Raw genomic sequence first — 20,409 nt, 5'->3', positions numbered from 1 at the left:
CACGCAAGGGTGTCCCCCGCGTGGGGGAGTCCCACGCGCAAGGAGTGCGCCTGTGAGGAAAGCCGCCCAGCGTGAAAAGAAAGTGCAGCCTGTCCAGGAATGGCGCCGCCCACACTTCCCGTGCTGCTGACGACAACAGAAGCGGACAAAGAAACAAGACGCAGCAAATAGACACCAAGAACAGACAACCAGGGGAGGGGGGGAATTAAATAAATAAATAAATCTTAAAAAAAAAAAAAAAAAAAAAGAATTATGTTCTCTTCCAACCTTGTAGTTTGAACAACCACCACCAAAAAAGAGTGGGGAGGTCAGATGGTGCTATTTAAATTGAACTGTTAATGAATATTTCTGCTGTTGGCTTAGGGCTCATTGGGAGAGAGAACTATTGCAGATTTTGTACTTTTTTTTTCCCCACTTTTTATTTTGAAAAACTTCAAACCTTATGAAAAGTACAGCCATATACCCTTCACCTAGATTCATTAGTTACTAATGTTTTGCCACATTTGCCTTATTCCTTTTTCCTCTTTATAAACAAGTATATGTATATATTTCTTTTTCTGAATCATTGAGAGTTACTGGCAAATGTGATATGCCCCTCCTAGTATTTCGGCAGTTAACTCCTATGAACAGGAGTATTAATTACACTATATGATCACTATATAATTATAGCATTCAGGAAATTTAACACTGATACAGTACAGACTGCTGCTTCCAGCAGTGATGAAGTAGACCAAATTTACTCCCCCTCCTTAAACAACTAAAAGTCTGGACAAGACAGATAAAATAATGATTTTCAGATTTTGGACAACAGGCAGCATAGGATAGTAATCTCTGAGAGAAGGGAAACAAACAAAGTGAGCCCTATAATTACCCCAGCTTACTGACCAGAGATAGTTTCCAGGACACAGTGAAGGGAGGAGAAAACCCAAATAGAGCTCAATAGTCTCTCTTAGTTGAAGGAACAGAGTTGAAAATCTGGGGAGGCCAAGCAGCTATTGCTCAGAGAGCAGAGTACCAGAGAGAGAGCTGTGCACAGAGAGACCTCCAGAGATCTGCCGAGTTTCTCTCATGTCTTTAGCTGAAGACTGATCAGTGTGGTATGTGAAGAAACTACCCAAAGCTGGGGAAAGTATGCCAAAAAGGAACAGGCAGAAGTCCTCAGAGCTCATACCAGGCCAGGAATAATTCATGTTCCCACCAGCCAAGGATTGAAAGTCCTGGTAATACATGGGGCATCAGGTAGAGTACCCAAAAAGTACTCTCAGTAGTTTGGCCAAAGTAGCCCTAGATTAAAAGAGATCTGATCCTGCCTAACAAAGCTTAGAAGTAAGCTTTGAAAGGATCAAATTGTTTCTAAGTCAAGGGATTTTGTCTCAGAATAAACCTCAAGAATATTTAAAGGAATACAAAACTATTCAGCACCAGCATGATAAAATCACCATTGTCTCATATCCAATAAGAAATTACCAGGCATAGTAAGAACAATCAAGAAACAGACCTCGAAATGTACATATAATAGGATTAATAGACAAGAACATTTAAACAGTTACTATAAATGTATTCCATATATTCAGATGGTAGAAGAAAACATAAGCAAGCATGTTAAAATATGAAAAAATCTCAAAACTTCTAAAGATAAAAAAATGGTCTGAGTTGAAAAATATACTAGATGGGATTAAGAGCAGATTAGACATTACCAAAGAAAAGATCACAGAACTTGAAGACATAACAATAGAAATAGTTCAAAATTTAAAAATAGCGGGTGGGGGGAAGAAAAAGAAAACCCACTGTACTGGTTATCAATTTATTGCCTAAGCCCCAAATTCACCTTTTTTACCTGCTCTGCGATAAATGAACTAGACCTTGTAAGTATTTCCTTTTCCAGCCAGCAAGTTATTAGGCATTGTCAGCAGGGTGTTGGAGAGACTTCAGATGAGGAAGGGGCTTTCCTTCCTAATTCTAGTGCAGCTTGCTCTTGAAATACCTGGAGAACACTTGTGTTTCCCCTGCTTGGCCCCTGAAGTTTTCCAGTGCTAAGTTCCTGCAGCGCACAGCTTTCTACAACATTTGACTCCTGCAACACTCTCTTTGTTCTGCCATGCTCTCAATTTGGGCAGAAACAATGCAAACCAGAAGACAGTGGAACAACATCTTTAAAAAACTAAAAGAAGAATCTGTCAGCTAGAATTCTATACCCAGCAAAAATATCTTTCAAAACCATAATCCAATATTACAAGACCCACATTCAAAATTCCCTAGTTTCCAAATAACATTCTTTATACCTGATTTTTTCCCCTTCACTGTGGGATCCAATCAAAGTTGTTCCTATTGTGTTGTTATGTCTCTTTAATCTCCTTTTATCTAAAACAGTCCCCAAACTTTTTATTTTTCATAACATTGATATTTTGTAAGAAGTCAGGCCTGTTGTTTTGCAGAATATCCCTCAATTTGGATTCTGTTCCCTCAGGTAAATATTTTCAGTAAGGCTACTTCATCAGTGATATGTCCTTGTCAGTGTATTTCATTGGGGCACATGATGTTCATTTGTCCCATTTTTTGGCGATGTTCCATTTGATCACTTGGTTAAGGTGGTATCTGCCAGATTTCTCCATTGTTAAGGTCCCTTCTCTCCTTATAGATACCTTTTGTGGGATGATACTTTGGAGACTCTGTGGATATTATCTTTCCCAACAGGCTTTCATCCATTGGTTTTAGCATCCATTCATGATTTTTGCCTGTGTATTCGCTTTTAAGGAAACATTTTGGAACAAAAGAAAAGTGATTCCTGTTCAAATTTAAACATGATAATCACTTTAAATGTGATAATCACTTTATATTTTTTTTTAAGATTTATTTTTTATTTCTCTCCCCTTCTCTGCCCCCTAGTTGTCTGCTCTCTCTGTCCATTCACTGTGTGTTCTTCTGTGTCCACTTATATTCTTGTCAGCGGCACCAGGAATCTGTGTCTCTTTTTGTTGCGTCATTGCTGTGTCATCTCTCCATGTGTGTGGCGCCACTCCTAGGCAGGCTGCACTTTTTTCGCACTAGGCAGCTCTCCTTATGGACACACTCTATTTGTGTGTGGGGCTCCCCTACGCAGGGGACACCCCTGCATGGCACGGCACTCCTTGAGCACATGAGCACTGCACGTGGGCCAGCTCATCACATGGGTCAGGAGGCCCTGGGTTTGAACTGTGGACGTTCCATGTGATAGGCAGATGCTCTATCCATTCAGCCAAATCCGCTTCCCACTTTATTTTCTTAATCATTTTCATTGGTTATTTAGTTGATGAAAACTGTAATGTCCATTTGGATTTTTTTTTTCTTTCAACCCAGACATCTGAAGGAAATTATGCCACATGGAAGCTCAGCTTGCCTGCCTTCATAGGGAAGCTATATCCTCAGTTGTGGTTTTTGGAAGCTGTATTAGTCAGCCAAAGGGTGCTGATGCAAAATGTCAAAAGTCTGTTGGCTTTTATAAAAGGTATTTATTTGGGGTAGGAGCTTACAGATACCAGGCCATAAAGCACAAGTTATTTCCCTCACCAAAGTCTATTTTCACATGTTGGAGCAAGATGGCTGTCGACGTCTGTGAGGGTTCAGGCTTCCTGGGTTCCTCCCTTACAGGGTCTTGCTTCTTTCTGGATTCAGGATTTCTCTCTTCCCAGGGCTTGCTTCTTTTTCCTCTGTGAGCTTACTTCCCGGGGCTCCAGCTTAAGGCTTCAGCATCAAACTCCAACATCAAAAACCCTCAACTCTGTCCTTTGCCGTGCCTTTTATCTATGAGTCCCCACCCACGGGGGGAGGGGAACTCGATGCCCTAGTGACGTGGCCCAATCGAAGCCCTATTTCATAACAATCACACCCAGGTACAGACCAGATTACAAACATAATCCAATATCTATTTTTGGAATTCATAACCTTATCAAACTATGGTTATAGTTTGATAATAAGCTTCTTATAAAATAGAAGCTTATTATAAAATAAGCTTATTATAAAATTACTTTATTAAAGCATCAACATTCAATGTGCTCTTGATAACCAGTGCGCCAGACTCCAAATAGCAGGTGCCAGGCAGAGTCCATGTCTTTGACTTTTCAATGAATAAAGGCTCAGAGAACTTTCATCTCTGTCCCTAGATTCCTAGAATTGAAACCTTCATTTCTCTTTTAAAATTCCCCATCTTTAAGGATCATACCCCTAAAGCTTTCTTTCCTTTTTGAGAAAAGAAAAAAGGGTCCCCTTTGTCACTCTTGCCAGCTGTACTCTTAATGGGCTTGGAGATAGCAACTCATACCCAATACTCAGGCTCTCGGTGGAAGCCCTGGCCCTTCTCTGCACCTGCATCATGTCCATCCCGCCTCTAGCCCAGGGCTTCTTAACCTGGGGTCCATGAGCTTGAACTGAAATTCAAAAAAATATCTTGTGGGGACGTGTTGGTGTGGGTGTGATATATTTATTAAATAATACACAGTGAATAGTGTGGACTTAGTAAGGGTTCCATGGTTATCACCTGACTGGCAAAGGGGTCCATGGAACAAAAAAAAGTTAAGAACCCCTGACTAGCCCTTGTCTATGCTGACCCTTGACTCAGAAGGAAGGGCCCTGGCCCGTGGCCTCCTTTGGTAGCACCTTCCCTTCCTCCTTGCAGGGGACCAGCTCTTGTCAGCATCATTCCCAGATCGCAGGAAGGCACCCCAGAAAACAGACTTCCTGTTGGAACACTTCCAGCTGATGCATCTCTGCCTCTCCTGCCCAGTCCAGCAGGAACTCATCTTGCTCACATTTCAACAGTGCACGTGGGAGCATTTGTCTTGATAGCCTCTGAGATCATCCTGGCACCAGATTCCCCAATATGGTTTCCCTGGAGACTAGAAAATAAGGGTTGGGGCAGAGCTTAGAGAATTGGCTGGAGGGCTAAGGGCTTGTAGTTTCTCTTTCATAGAGTGGATCATCATTCTATAATAAAATGCAGAACTCAATGAGAAACTTTGTGCTTCCAGAATGCCTCATGCTGAGTTTCACTCCAGAGCTGCTGAGGGCATTGGGGTCAGCTGGTTCCCAGAATCAGGGGCCAGGCAGGGCTGACCTGGGAGGGGTTCTGAGGGTGAGCAGGGATGCCAGGGAAGGGCATGGGTTGCTAAGCCCACTCACTTGATGTATTGGAGTCCATGGTTTCCAGACAGAGCAGTGGCAACACATATGGCCCCATCCATCCCCAGGGAATTCTCTTGAAGACTAGACAAAGAAAAGATGGAGACACCACAGTGAGACATTCAGGACAGAAGAAAATGCCAGAAGAAGCAACACTCAGTTATCTTGTACAGGCAGTAGAGTGACCTGGAGCAGGTCTGGGGTTGATTCTGTTACCATAGCAACAGCAAGGTGGCATTTAACCCTTGAGACCCTAATGTCTACAAGTAGCCAACTGCCACGGACTGCTGAAAACCATAAATGCAGATGAGACTTACCACTGGCTTAAGCCAGAGGAATGAACAAAGCCATCTGCAATGGAAGATGGACTACCCCGGCCGGAACAACCCAAGTTGTTCAGGAGGAAAGAGCTGTGGAGAAGCTCAGCAGCATCTGTGCTGTGGGGACCCAGCAGAGAGGAAGGAGTGCCGCTCCGGCCGCAGGCAGGTCTCCCAGCTACTTACTTGAGTCCTCGGAGACTACAGTTGATCTTCAGAGCATTCGCCAGGGCTTTGGCTCCCGCTATCCCGATGGCATTTCCTCTTAAGCTGTTGGGAAAAACGGGAAACCTAAGGCGTGGTGACAGGCTGAGAGGTGAGAAGGAGCCCCCTTCAGATGTGTGGGGGCAACTTGAGAGATGAAGCCCAGGCTTCCACAGTCCTGCAGGGCGGGGATGCTCCTTCCTCGCTGCCTGGGTCAGCAGCCCAGAATAAAGGGTCACAGAAGGAAGGAGTGTGGCTGGCCCTTGGGGGTCTGTTGAAGCCCACATCCTCCTTGTTAGTCCAAAGAAGGGAAAACCTGGTTAAGACGGGAGAGACAGCACCGCCCAGTGGGGCCCTAGCACACCCTGCATCGTGGGGGCCTCAAGAGCAGGGAGCACCTGGGCACCCAAGGGCCTCACAGAGTCTGAGGCTAGCCCACTCCCAAGACTTTGGATCTTCTCACAGACCAAAGACCTGGCCATCCTAGGGGCTCTTCCACCTGGGCAAAGCCAACCCAGAGAGCAGGAACGTAAGGAGACGCAGGCAAACGACAGCGACTCCCAGGGAAAAGGCATGAAATGGGAACGGGGAAGCTGGAGCTTATGTGATTGTAAAGGAAGATCATTAAAATGACTTGCGCGGGGAGTGGGTATGGCTCAGTGGTTGAGTGCCAGCTGCCCATGTACGAGATCTGGGTTCAATTCCAGCCCCAGGACCACCAAAAAAAACCCCACAAAACAAAAATGACTTGTGAGTTTCCATGTAAATTGGCATATTCTTTCACGTCTACTCATTCTGAATCAACAGCTTGGTTTCGACGGGCGAGAGATGTAGCTGGAGACCAAAATACTTACTCAAGAATCTCCAAGGTCCTGTTCACAGCCAGGGCCTCCCCCAGCGCCTGGGCCCCGGGGGCGCCGATGGAGGCCACCTGGAGGCTGGAAGGGGAGGCGCCGTCAGTGCGGGCCCAGGCCGCTCCTGCCCGCCCTAGCCCTGGCCCCTCGCTCGGCCTTCCGTCCTTCCCCTTCATTCTGACCATCTCTTAAATTAGGGCTGGAATTGGTGAGAGGGTACTGAAAAGTGACCGAAGACCTGAGCAGAAGTCTGCACAGCTCCCATCGCTGATGCCCAGGAGAACCGGCCGCCTGGGGGGCGGGGGGCGGCTAGAGGTAGTCTCCTGGAAAGCGTGGGGGGAACAGCCTCCTCTCTAAATGTTTGATTTCCCAATCATTGAGGTTAGGAAAACCAAGCACAACTTCCTCGACTGGCCGACAGGGGAGCCCAGGGGAGCCGCGTGACTGCACGGTGACAGGCCCCGAGCGCACCAGGGAACTTACTGGAGCGCCGTGAGGGCAGTGTTGGCCTTCAGTGCCCGGGCCACCGCAGACACGCCTTCGTCCCCGATGGCGTTCTCCTGTAAACTGTTAGGTGGGAGTGAGCTGGCACCCTCAAGATTTCAGATGACACACCACAGACCTGGGCTTCCAGGGGTCGCCCTGGGGGATAACTGTCCCCCTCCTGCCCCCGCTGGTCGTTCACATTCAGAGGCTCAGAGGCAAGCAAGAAAACGAGGCACACTGTGGAATTATGGCCAACCAGGGCTGGGGACAGAGGGCGTGGTTTTCAGTGCCAACCAGATAACTAAATTGACCCCCTCGATCCCAGGGGCATCCTCACACATCATTTTATGTTTTCTACCTTCCAGATTGTGGGAAAGCAGACCCCAGAGCAGTATGTGATTAAGAGTTTAGCTTGAGGGACACGGGCCTGTGTGAGGGAGCAGTCTGCATGCATTACATGAGTGCGCGTTGCGTGCTAGGGTGGTGTGAGCAGCAGGCGCCAACCTGCCCTCATGGAGCTCGGCTGGGGATGTGATGAAGGAGCCGTTACAAAGGTCTGAATGCAGCCCGCAGGGTCTCCGACCCCCAAGAACCAAAACTCAAAGGATGACAAAGACCAGAGGGGCTGGAATCCAAGGAGCCCAAAGAAGTTGGGTCCCTGGAGTGGTGGGAAATGAGGCTGGAGGTGCAAAGGAAGCAGATCAAACCCTAAGGGCCTGGTGAGCCACACTGAGGGGTGGGACTGGGCCACAGGCTTAGGGAGCTCACTGGGGGAGGATAGGTTTACATTTGAGATTTCTGGCCAGATTACGAGAGGAGGGGCTGGACGTGGCTGTCGCAGTTATGTGGATGAGACATGATGGTGGCCTGGCTGTGGCTGAGGGGGATGAGGGAAGCGCGGGGTGGGGGGTGGAGAGAACTGGGAGGGAGCATCGGCAAGGACGTGGTTGTGGGTTGAGAGTGGGAGGTGAGAGGGAAGGTGATGTTCCAGCTTGCACAGTTGGCTGGTCCCATTCCCTTGGTTCTTGGGCACAAAGAGAGAAGCTGGCTTGCTGGGGAAACCAGGTGGCCAGGCAGAAGGACCTGTGCGACACCCAAGTGGAGGTAGGCAGGGGCAGTGGATACGTGGGTCTGGTGCTCCGCAAGGAGGTCTGGGATAGAGATGGAGCCTGAAGGGAGCCCTGGGAGGGGAGGGGACCTTCCAGAAAAGAGCCGTCGAGTAAGGAAAGATGGCCGAGGGCAGACACCTAAGGACCACCAGGATTCAAGAGTCATCAGAAGAGGAGGAGAAGCCGGGGGCAGTGGGGGGAGGGTCCTGGAAGCTGGTCTGGGTCAAAAGCAGGTGAAGGTCAACAGATAAAACGGAGTTACCATGTGGCCCAGGAATTCCACCCCAAGGAATCTACCCAGAGTCTGGAAAGCTTGTGCCCACACAAAAACTCGTGTACACACAGATACCCGTAGCGGCACTGTTCAGAGCAGTCAGAGTGCACACACCGCAGCTGCCCATCGGCTGATGAAGGGATGGACAAGGTGTGGTCCATCCACCCCCAGGACGTTATTTGGCCATAAAAAGGAATGAGGTTCTGACACATGACACAACATGGGTGACTCTTGAAGACATGACACAGGGTGGAATAAGCCAGACACGAAAGGCCACCTGCTGTGGCTCCATTTATATGACAGGCCCAAAACAGGCAAACTCAGAGAGACAGCGGATTAGGGGCTGGGGGCGACGAAAATGTTCTAACATCCGGCGTGGTGATGGTTGCACAACTCTGAATACCCTAACAGCCAATGAACTGCACACTTTAAGTGGGGGAATTTTATGGTATGTGGATTTTATCTCAATAAAGTTGTTAAATTTAAAAAAAGTAAAAGCAGATGGGGACGCAGATGTGGCTCAAGCACTTGTGTGCCTGCCTACCACATGGGAGGTCCAGAGTTGGGTTCCCGGTGCCTCCTAAAAGAAAGAACACAAAACAGAGGGACACACGGGAAGCGAACTTGACCCAGTGGTTAGGGCGACCGCCTACCACATGGGAGGTCCACGGTTCAAACCCCAAACCTCCTGGACTGGTGTGGAGCTGGCGCATGCACAGCACTGATGCGCGCAAGGAGTGCTGTGCCATGCAGGGGTGTCCCCGGTGTAGAAGAGCCCCACATGCAAGAGGTGCGCCCCATAAGGAGAGTGGCCCGGCGCAAAACAAAGTGCAGCCTGCCCAGGAATGGCACCACACACACAAAGAGCTGACACAGCAAGAAGATGCAACAAAAAGAAACAGATTCGGGTGCCGCTGATAAGGACAGAAGTGGTCACAGAGGACCACACCGCGAATGGACACAGTCAACTGGGGGGGGGGGGAATAAATAAAAAATAAATCTTAAAAAAACAACAACAGAGAGACACAGGGGACACTGAGTGCAAACAATGGGGGGCGGGGAGAGAAATAAATCTTCAAAAAAATAAAAACAACGGATGCGGACGGAAGCGAGCAGGCCTTGGGGGTGGCCGGGTGCGTTGGTCGCGGGTGGCAGGGTCCCGGCCGCTTACTCAAGGCTGCGCAGGCTGCTGTTGCGCTGCAGGGCTGCCCCGAGGGCCTGGGCGGCGCCGGCCTGGAGGAAGTTCCACTGGAGGCTGCGGGACACTGACTTGAGCGCAGGGCCCGGACCCCGGGGCCCCGGGGAAGAGGGTGCCCCTCCCAGGGAGCCGGCGGCGGGGCGAGGAGCCCCCGGGGTGGGGGCGGGTGGCCACCGGCGTGGGCGGGAGGACTCCCGCGACTCCCAAGGGCAGGAGCGCACCCAGGCGAGCGTTGGCCCGGGAAGGCACGGCCGTGGCGCGCGCTCCTGCCTCTGGCCTCTGCGGGGCTCAGCCTCCAGGCGCGGGGCGCGGGGGAGAACACGCGCTCCTGGAGGAGGTCTGGGCAGGGGCCGGGGCCGCGGGGGTGGGAGGGCGGCAGCCCTGCGGGGGGCCGCGGGCGGGAGCCGCAGACTCACTGGAGGGACGTGAGGGCTCGGTTTTCTCCCAGCGCCGCCGCGATGGCCCGGGCACCCTGGTCGTGGAGGAGGTTGGCTGTCAGGCTGCGGGGAAGGAGCAGGCGCGAGTGAGCGTGAACCGGCTTGCCCTCGATCCGCCCCCCGCGAGGAGCGCGGCTGCACGCGCGCCGGGCACAGCCATCAATCATCGAGAGCGCGTTCGCGGACAGCACGTGCGCTGGCACCGCGCGGGCCCTGCCCCGGTGCCGCTCACCCGGGCTCCATTCCGAGTCTCGGGGCCGGGACTCAGGCCGGCGGCCCGCCCGGGCCCTGGCACCCCCAAACCCCGGGCCGCGCCGCCCTGCGAGCCCACGGTTTCCGGGGCCCTCCCCGCTGCTCGCGCCTCCCACGCGGCGGGGCAGGCAGAGTGCCATCGAGCTCGCCTTGGGCGTCAGGGTGCCAGGGCCGCCAGCCCTCCCGGCTAGGCCCCTCCCCAGCCCGGACTAAGGGCAGAGGCGGGGTCGGGCGCCAGGCGCGCCCCTCGCACCCGCACACGTACTCCAGGTGCCGCAGGGTGCTGTTGGTGCAGAGCGCTCGGGCGAGGGCCTGGGCTCCCTCTGGACTGATGGAGTTTTCTCGGAGGCTGAGGGAAGAGAGAAGACCCTGCGCCCCTGGCCCTCCACCGGTCGGTGGCAGGCCTCGGGGGAGAGCCCCGCGCCCCGGGCCTCCTGCGCCGGCACAGGGGGGCAGGTGCATCCAGCAAGCCGGGCTCAGGTTGCCAGGAGGGAGGCCCCGAAGGCTCAGAGGCGGGAGGGCCGGGAGCGGGGGAGCGTGTGGAGGCCCGCGCCGGGGGCGGGGGCAACAGAAGCAAAGCAGGGCCGGCTGTCCCCTGCCCCTCCCCCAGCAGGAAGAGCGCCCCCGGGGCCAGGGTCGGGAACCAAGGCTGCGCAGGACCATGCTTTTTGCGGGGAGGCGTTGGCTTCCCAGCGGCCTTCTACGGCCCAGCGGCCTTCTACGGCCCAGCGGCCTTCTACGGCCCAGCGGCCTTCTACGGCCCAGCCTTCCAGGGGACCCCTGTGCACAGGGACACCCTGGTTGGGGAGGGGGTAAGGCCCTACCTGAGGCTGAGGAGGGTCCGGTTGGCGCAGAGGGCCCCGGTCAGCGCCGCCACCCCCCTGTCGCTGATGGAATTGCTCTGCAGGCTGCGGGCAGAGGGCGGGGCCGCTGGCCTTGCTGTCCCAAGACCTGGGGCCCCGCGGGCGCCGAGGTGTCCCCCCACATCGCCTTCCTCACACTTTCCTCTCCCATCCCCCTACCATTCCAGGCCCCTGCCCAGGCAGGGCAGGTGAGGTTTGCACAAGCCCCACAGGCTAGACTCTTTGAATGGCTCCAAAGCGCCCCTGAGTGTGCTGTGTCTCCCCCAGAGCAAGTGGGCAGCATGGGGGCTCCGCAGGGTTCTCCACCCCACCCGGAGGCCACTGCAGCCACCCCAGTCTTCAACCATGTGCATCAATTTCTCAGGGACATTAGGTGCTTATTGTCACTTTGAAAACTCCAGAACCAACCAACCCATATTGTCCCGGGAAAATGGAGCTGGTGGGACAGGATGGTGAGGGGGGTGGGAGGATATGGAGGGGAGAAACCGATCAGAGCATGGCCAGGGCTTGTGGTTGGTTTGGTTCTGGCAGAGAAGTCGCCTCAACCGCCAGCCCTCCTCCAGGGCCCGCCCATCTGCAAGGCGGGGGTCCCAGGGCACCCCTGGACAGTGGTGAGGCAGACTCACTCCAGGCTCTCCAGGCCCTGGTTCACCTTCAGGGCCTCAGCCAGGGCCTTGGTGCCTTCATCACCAATGCTATTACTGGAGAACCTACAAGAGATGGGACATGGGTGAGCTGGGTCCCTGGAACAACTGGGCAGGCCCAGGTGCAGGAACTAGGGTCCAGGAACCCCTCCTAGGGAGGGCTCTGCTGTCTTGTACCAAGGAGGCCCAGTGCATGGTTTGTTGTGTCTGAGGCCTGTTGACCTCTGCAAGTAACTACCTGCTACCTCTAAGAGGTCAAGGTAGCAAAGCCTTCCTTGACTCCCTGGTGAGACTTTGAGTGTAGCCAAGAAATGCTGTGTTTTGTTTTGTTTTTCTCTGCCAGCTGGGAAGGCATTAAATGTGAGCCTAAACAGTCAGAGCTCACCCAGTCCTGGAGATCCAAGTTTCCATTCTACTGGTCTAGTACTTAGATACCAAATCCAGCCACCCTGCACACAGCCACTCATCCATCTGTCCATGCACGCATCCAACCATCTACTCACCCATCTCTCCATCCATCTACTTACCTATCCATGCATCCACCCTTCCATCCATCATCCATCCATCCATTCAGACCATCCCTCCATCCATATACCCATCCACCCACCTATCCATCCATCCACCCACCTATCCACCTGTCTATCCCATCCCTCCATCCATCCATATATTGATCTATTCATCCAGCCAGCCATCCCACCCAACCCCCCATCCATCTATCCCTCCATCCATTTATCCATGCACTCATCCATCCATCTACCAATCATCTATCCATCCATATATCCATCATCTACCCACTCATCGATCCATCCATCCATCCATCCATGTGTCATCCATCCATCCATCCACCTATGCCCATGCTCACAAGTATTTGCAATGGATTGGGCATTGTGCCAGGCACCCAGGATACCAATTGGGCCCTTCTGCATTTCTCACATGAGCTCCTTCAGACTCCGGTTCTGCTTCAGGGCCTCTGCCATCTGCTGGGCTCCAGTGGGCCCGATGGAGTTCTTCTGCAGGCTGGGGGAGAGGAGAGGGGACTCTCAGTAAGGCTTGCCACAACCATACCCTAGCAGAGGACATTCTGGGGTCAAGGTGAGAGGGCAGAGACAACGAGCATGCCCTCTCCCTGTATCAAGAGCTGTAGATTACTGCCAAAGTGCTGCCAGTAGCCTGCTCTGTGGGAGAGGAAGAGGCAAGGGCAGCCAGCCCGCCCTGTTTAAGGGTAAATACAAATCTAGAATATTGAATTTTTCCTGGTGCCAAAAGGGAAAGAGACCTTCCCCCTTCCTTTACTTGGAGCGGTTTCCTTGAGAAAACCTGTCATTATGCATCCTTTCTCTGTCCCTTTGAGAAGTATGTACATATTTTTAAAAGCTAAGTAAGCCTCTTGCCAGTTTTACAGCCCAGGGAAGTCTTTCGTAAGGGCCTTGGAATCATCTCTTTGAAATGTCGTCCCTCTCTCCTGGCCTTTGTGCAGTTTAGCCCAGGTGCCTGACTCCTGGCTGTAACCACCGGCTCGTTGTAAAGAGAGAAGTTTCCTTTTTCCTTCCGACAAAGACAATGAACTAACACAGATGGCCTCCCCAATTACCAAGTGAATTTAGGATGAACCTGTGTCTAGCAAATGGTGCTGTCAAGTCCTCTTACTCGAGGACTAGTTATTGTTTATCTTGGGAACTAGGATGCAACGGGTTGTCTCAGGCTGACTCTCTAAAAAGGCATCTCTTTGGCATCTCTTTAGCAAATTGCCTGTGATACACATCGTGGTCTGGCTTAATGCTTACTCAGGCAATGAAAGGTTGGTCTGTTCTACATTTTTGGAGAAGATTTTCTAGGATTGGCAGGAGATTTGATTTTTAATTATTTCCCCAACACCTGTTCTCTGGAAAAGAAGTGGGCATCGAGTTTTCCCAGAGCCAGCCAGCAGGTCAGAAAGCCTCAAGACCTTCCAGAAAACAGGCAGAGGAGAGGGGAGGCCCTCTGGCAGCCTGCGTGTCCACTCACTGCAGCACAGAGAGGGTCCGGCTGGTGGCCAAGGCCTCGGCCATAGACCTGGCACCGTCATCCTTGATCGTGTTGCTCTGGAGGCTGTGGAGGTGAGAAAAAGGGCACCCGAGGATGGCCTGAGCTCCCATTGCCCCGGACTCACTGCTGCCCAATGGGGCAGCAGCTGGCCTGGGCAGGGAAGGGCTGGGACCCCAGCGGGCCCTTGCTGCCCACGGCACAGGGCCTGGAGGACCACAGGCCCTTCCCTCTCCTCTCCCCAGGGCTTAGGCGTCCCTCCGGGTCCTCAGCGTTTGCCTGCAGATGGGGAGCATCTACATCTAGATGACACTAACAACGTCTCTCTCTCCTGATTACTGCTAAAACGATTGTGCCCACGTGCTGGCGGGGAGGTGGAGAAACTGGCAGCATGGCTCGTGGGAGGATGGGTAAACACGTGTGGTCCATCCCTATGCTGGAAGGATATTCAGCCATGAAAAGGAATGCGGCTCTGACCCATGCTACAATGCAGATGAACTTTGGAAACATCAAGCTCCGCGAAAAAAGGCAGACACAAAAGATCACATACTGTGTGATTGCCCAGAATAGGTAAATCGAGAGCGACAGAAAGCAGACTAGTGTTGCCACGGAGCTGCGGGGAGGGGCATGGGAGTGACTGCTGATGGGTACGTGTCTCCTTCGGGGGTGACGGAAAGGTTTGAGCTAGATAGAGGTGACGGTTACCCAACAGTGGTACTGAATGTCACTGAAGCACACACTTTGAAATGGTCATTTTTACGTTACGTGAATTTCACCTCAATTTTTAAAAAATGCTAGTACCATGCTCAGCTAAGGATGGATACCCCACAGGCACATACTAAACCGTAGGAGCCATCTGAGAGAAGGGCTTTTCAATGTGCGGGAAAATTCTCACACCGCGGCCTTGGGAGTTTCCTGTTCAATGGAGGACAAGAGGTTTTCCTGACAGATTATTTTGCCCTCCCCATCTCTACGGACCCCTCCCCCTGCTTCTCCTCTATCCCCTGCTCAGTCCATAAATACAAGCACAAAGACTAGGGAAGAGCTGGAACGTGGAAACTTGCTTAGGCTATTAGACTCTGGCACCCAATGGGATTGGAACTGGTATCCCGTGCCTGCCATTTTGAATTGCCTCACACTCCATGGATGGCACCTGGGAAGAGGGTTTTTTGGTCCGTTTCCTGAGGACAGCAGGGACAGGGAGCAAGTGGCCAGTACCTCAGAAAGGCCATCGTCCGGTTGATCTTCAGAGCATCTGCCAGGGCCTTGGCCCCTTGAGGTCCAATGGCGTTACAGCGGAGGCTGGTGGAAGAGAGAAAGAACCATTCTCTTTAAATCGGTGATCCTTGAAAGGATTTCCTGTTTGGTGGAACCAGGGCAGAGGTCCTTCTTTAGACAAACAAGAAAGGAGTTTTCCAATGTAGTCCCACATGATGGAGAAAAGAAAGAACCTGATGTATCAGGTTGGGTGACATGTGGAGATGAGGAGAATGATCACCCCAGATTCAGGGCCAGAAATCGGGTGCTTTCCTGGGTGAAGCTCAACAGTCCTGGGGTAGATACTCAGGGAGCACCTGAGGAGGGGCCATGACTTGGCTGGCTCCTTGTCCTTCCAACCCCCCATGGGAGAGTGGTCTAGGGTAAGGCTTCCCATTTCTTACTCCTGCAGGGGCTCAAAGACCTTAGAAACTGTTCTGGATGGAATATGGGTACCATGGCCCAAGGCTACCCTGAATCTGGGGGACCAGGGAAGGATAGAAAAGAGTTCAGTCCTGTCACAGGAAGGGAGGAGCCTTCCCGAGAAGCTCATGGCTCTCCCTGTCCCGCTGACAAATATTTGGCCTTGGACGTCTTAACTTACTCCAGAGCAGTCAGACTTCTGTTGACCAGGAGGGACCTGGCCAGAGCTTTGGCCCCCTTGTTACCGATCTGGTTCTCAGCCAAGCTGCCCAAGGAAAGGAGAGCAGTGGTTACTTCAGGCCAATACAGCTCATGGCCACTTTCTCAACGCCATGTCTGGATTCAAACCCCTAGAACCCGCTAACGTCCTCAAGGACCGGACACGCTGGAGAGCAGGTGGCCCATTGGAAAGCCCTCAAGCCTGGGTGAGGGAGGGCCAGAGTGGACGGACAGAACCTCACTGTGGCAAAGGCTTTCAAGGGAAAGTTGGTGCAGAACCCAACACAACAGCTTCCACACCAAGAGCACAGCAAGAGCACGGGCAGTTATGGAACCTCCCGTGAGGATCCCAGCTAAACTGGCGCGCGGGAAACCGACTCCCACCGCCTGGTTTTTAGTGTTTGCCCAGCCCGTGGTGTAAACACTCCCACCACTGCCTATTTGAAAAACTGATGGTTTAATTCAACTGGCTGGCAAAACGCCTGAACATTTAACATCACGTTCTCACAAACTGGTCCAGACCATTTTCAGCACAGCACTGATCACAGCCCTTTATCTGGTGGCAAATGGTAGCGTTCTTACAAACCATTTATTTTATATTATATTTTATATAGCCATAAAAAGGAATGAAGTGCTGGTACATGCAACAATATGGATAAACCTTGAAGACATGATGGTGAGTGAATTAAGGCAGAGAGAAGGGGACACATATCATATGATTCCACTTATATGAAATACCTCACATAAGCAAATTCATAGAGACAAAAAGTGCCTCAGAGGTTACCAGGGGCTGGAGAAGGGAAACAGGGAGTAATTGCATAATGGGTGCAAAGTTTGTTTGGGGCGATGGGAAAGTTTTGGTTGTGGACAGTGGTGATGGCAGCGCAGCATCGTGACTGTCGTTAATGCCACTGAATTGTACACGTGAAACTCTATGTATCTGTGATGCCAATGATTTTTTTAATAATTTAAAAAAAGAGATGCAATTTCTAACGTGCCCGGAATCCTGTTCGAGGTCACGCTTTGGGAGTTCCCGAGGGAACGCGGGGCAGCCCGGCGGCGCTCACAGCCCTCGGGAAATGCTCCGAGGCCTGCGCGGGCGCCCAGCCCTCAGCCCGTCATTTCCCTCTTCTTGCACAGGAGCTACCCGAGGCTCCGGAACTCTCTGGAAGGGTCGGGAACGGGCAGAGCGCCTCCCGGGCCACATGCTTCCAAGGGGCCTCCCCCTGCGAGCACCACCGGCCAGGCGCGCGGGGCGCCCGGGCCGGCATTACCTGATCTTCTCGATGCGGCAGTCCTTCCCGCTCAGCATGCTGCCCAGCAGCTCCATCGCGGAGTCCTGGAACTGGTTGGAGTCCAGCCTGGTCAAGGGGACAGTGGCAGTGAGCGGGACCCTCCACGGACAGGGCCCACGGGGCAGGGGGAGCGGGCAAGCCGGGACCCTCCTCCCTCCTCTCCGGGCCAGTGCAGCACCATCGCCGTGGCTCAGCACGCCCGCGGCCTTTGGGCCGCAAGCCTTGGGGTTCCCGTCGCCCCCCACGGCCCTCTGGCCGTGTGCGTCTGAGGCCACATGAGCTGCCCTCGGGCCCTGCTGCGTCCTTTCCTCCCCCCTGCCAAGGTCGGGCGCCCGCTGGAGGGTGGGCTGGGGGTGGGCAGAGCACCCGGGTCCTGCCCTGGCGCCCACCTGAGGCTCTGGCAGTAGAGGAGCTGGGGCAGCAGGCTGCCGAGCACGGCCGGGCTCAGGCCCAGCGACAGGTTGGCCTCCCGGGCACAGGCGTCCGACACCTGCAGGACGTAGGCCAGGGCGGCAGGCAGCGCGGGCCCGCTCAGGCCGGCCAGGCCGCCGCGGCCCAGCGCCGCCTCCACGCCGCGCGCCAGCTCGGGGCGCTGCAGCTCGTGCAGGCAGCGCAGCACGTTGACGGCCCGCGCGCACACGGCGGCCGCGGGCCGCACGCAGGCCTGCAGCAGCCCCGCGGCCGGCGCCCGGTGCGCCTGGTGCTCGCCAGCGGCCAGCAGCGTCCCGGCCAGCAGGGCGTTGACCCGGGGCGCCAGCAGGCCGGCCAGGAAGCGCAGGAACACGTCCAGCCGCCCGTCCTCGGCCTGCATGGCCCGCTGGGCCGCGGCGCGGAAGTGCGTGAGGAAGCCGAGGCGCGGCCAGGACACGGCGCCCTCGGTGAACAGGTCGAAGATGGCCCTCCGGGCCGCGCCGTAGTAGTAGGCCGCCGCCGCGAACTCCTGCAGCGACAGGTGCGCGAAGCAGTAGGCCGGGCCCGCGGCCGCCGTGTCCTCGCGCTGCAGGAAGCGGCCGCACAGGGGACTCTGCAGCAGGCCCAGGTCCACCCCGAAGGCCTTCAGGTCCTGCTCGTAGAACACGTACTTCTTCCTGACCAGGCCGTGGAAGGCCAGGCGGCCCAGCGTGCTCGCCATCTTGCGCCCGACGCCCTGGGCCACCTGCTCGATCCGCGGGCTCCCCGGGCCCCCGTCCTGGCCCTCCCCGCCGAGGGCCATGCGGAAGTACCACGCGTAGACCTCGCACAGCGTCCGCGGGGGCGAGGCGTCCTGCGGCCCCGGCCGGTGGCGGCACCAGTGGCCCAGCGCGGAGCCCGCCAGGCGGCAGAAGGCGGGCACGGTGCACATGAGGTACAGGGCCGGGTCCGCCCGTACCTGGGCCACCACGCGGCCCGCCAGAGCCCGGTCCTCGGGGAACATCTGCTCCAGGCACAGCGCCACCTCGTCCTCGCCGAGGCCCCGGAGCTCGGTCATTCGGTCCACCAGGCCCCCCGGGATCTGGCCGGCCGCGCCGGGCCGGGAGGTGACCCAGACGGAAACGTCCGGGAAAAGGTTGCCCCGGATGATGTTGGTGACCAGGCCGTCCACCGGGATCTCCTTCTGGGGGTCCGAGCAGGCGGCGGTGTTGGAGAAGTCCAGGGACGTCCGGGCCTCGTCCAGGCCGTCCAGGACGAGGAGGACCCTGGCCGGCGCGGCCACGGCCGGGCCGGGCTCCCCGAGGTGCGGGAAGGCGGCGCGGAGCAGCCGGTGCGCCGACAGCTTCTCGTGGGTGTTGAGCTCCCGGAAGGTCAGCGGCAGCACCAGTGAGAAGTCCCTGCCCGCCTGGCCCTGGGCCCAGAGGCGGACGAAGTGCCTGACCAGCGAGGTCTTGCCCATGCCGGCCACGCCGACGGTGACGGAGACGCGGGGCGGGACGGACACCCGGGACAGGGGCAGGAAGAGCCGGTCCAGGCCGACGGCCCTGGCGCCGCGCCCGCGCCCGCGGGTGGCCTCCACCTGCGTGAAGTCGTGCTCCTTGAGCTGCAGGTCGGTCAGGCCCTCCACCAGCAGGAGGCCGGTGGGCCGGGGCCCGGGGCCGCCCCCCGTGCGGCTCAGCAGGGCCTCGCGGTGCCTCTGGGCCCGCGACTCTGCGGGGCAGAGGCCGGAGGGGAGGGCAGCGGGGGCTGGGAGGGGGCACACCCCGCCCCGGCCCCCCGAGTCCGGCCTACCATCGCCGTGCGGCCCCGGCGGGGGCTCGGGCGTCCAGGCCGGGCTCGGCGGGGCCTGGGGACCCTGGGTGACCTTGGCGGCCAGCCGGTCCACGAGGGCCTTCACCTGCTCGGCCGGAGAGCCGGCCTCCCCGCCCGGGCCCGCCTCCTGCTTCCTCATGGGGTCGGGGGGCTCGGGCGGCACCTGCGAGGAGAGGGCCTGGACTTGCCGGGACGGTGGGAGGGGGCGAGCCACCCCCTCCCGCTCCCCTCCCCCGGCCTGGCCCCCAGGAAGTGCCCCCCCCACCCCCGCCAGGAAGGGTCATCTGCTCCCGGGTGTTACGGGGGCGCCTGGGTGGACCCCGTGCTCTGCCACGCACCCGCGGGGCGACACTGGGCAGGCTGCTTCAGCTCGCCGGGCCTCGGCGTCCTCATTTGTCACCCGGAAAGGACGACGCAGCTGCCGGGAACAGCGCCTCTGGAAGAGGGAGGGGTGGGCGCCGGCCCGAGAGCCCCGCCTGGGTGGTCTCCCCGGGCCAGCTGATGTCCGGACGCCCCCCGGCCCGCTGCCCCTTCCCTGTCCAGGCTCAGGTGGACGGCCCGCCCCCAGCGCAGGCAGCCCCCCAGGACCCGCCCTCACCTGGCAGGGAGCCCCTCCAGCAGGGGCCCCTGGAGCTCAGGCGCTGGGGGCGGCCCACCCCTCGCCCACGGTGCTGGGAGAGAAGAGGCGAGGTGGGGGCCGGGCAGGGGTCATGACCCCCGGCGGCAGGCGGCCGACGCCCTCCCGGGGAGGGGACACTGACAGACGTCCCCAGGCCTCCCGCTGCCCAGCGCCCCCGTCTCCTGGGTGCAGGGTCCTGGGTCCAGGGCTAAGGCTGGATCAGACAGAGAGGTTGCAGCAGAGCCTTCTAGAAGCAGACGCCAGGCACGCCCCTCCTCCATGCCACAGCCCTTTACAGCAAGGCCCCGACGCCTCCGTCTCCCATCACTCCACCGCTTCCGTGCCCTCCCTCTACCCTGGTCACCTCCATCACCTCCCGTCACTTCCATCAGTTCCCTTCACCTCCACCCCCTTTGTCACCACCCATCACTTCCCCTTCCCTCCCCTTGTATCACCTTCATCACCTCATCACTCTATGTCCCATTTCCTTCCCTCCCCTCACATCACATGTCACCTCCCATCACCTGTCACCTCCCATCCCCTCCGTCACCTCTGGTCA

General features: G+C 56.0%; 1 protein-coding gene across 1 annotated transcript; it reads right to left on the bottom strand.

Annotated features, from left to right (window-relative positions):
* Positions 1-244: 244 nt before the first annotated feature.
* Positions 245-19,653, bottom strand: NLRC3 (NLR family CARD domain containing 3). The gene is made up of 17 exons (XM_071211417.1): positions 19,570-19,653; positions 17,398-19,394; positions 16,988-17,074; positions 15,676-15,759; positions 15,033-15,116; positions 13,797-13,880; positions 12,726-12,809; positions 11,775-11,858; positions 11,110-11,193; positions 10,551-10,634; positions 10,013-10,096; positions 9,570-9,653; positions 7,013-7,096; positions 6,530-6,613; positions 5,658-5,741; positions 5,155-5,238; positions 245-4,871 (listed from the first exon to the last, which is right to left on the bottom strand). Exons 2-17 carry the CDS (start codon positions 19,368-19,370, stop codon positions 4,781-4,783), a joined length of 3,243 nt encoding a protein of 1,080 aa, XP_071067518.1. The 5' UTR covers positions 19,371-19,394; positions 19,570-19,653; the 3' UTR covers positions 245-4,780.
* Positions 19,654-20,409: the final 756 nt, after the last annotated feature.

The sequence above is a fragment of the Dasypus novemcinctus genome, chromosome 23 (genome assembly GCF_030445035.2).
Source record: "Dasypus novemcinctus isolate mDasNov1 chromosome 23, mDasNov1.1.hap2, whole genome shotgun sequence".
NCBI lineage: Eukaryota > Metazoa > Chordata > Mammalia > Cingulata > Dasypodidae > Dasypus > Dasypus novemcinctus.
Note: the sequence above shows the minus strand (reverse complement) of the source record. Positions and strands in the feature narration are given on the sequence as shown.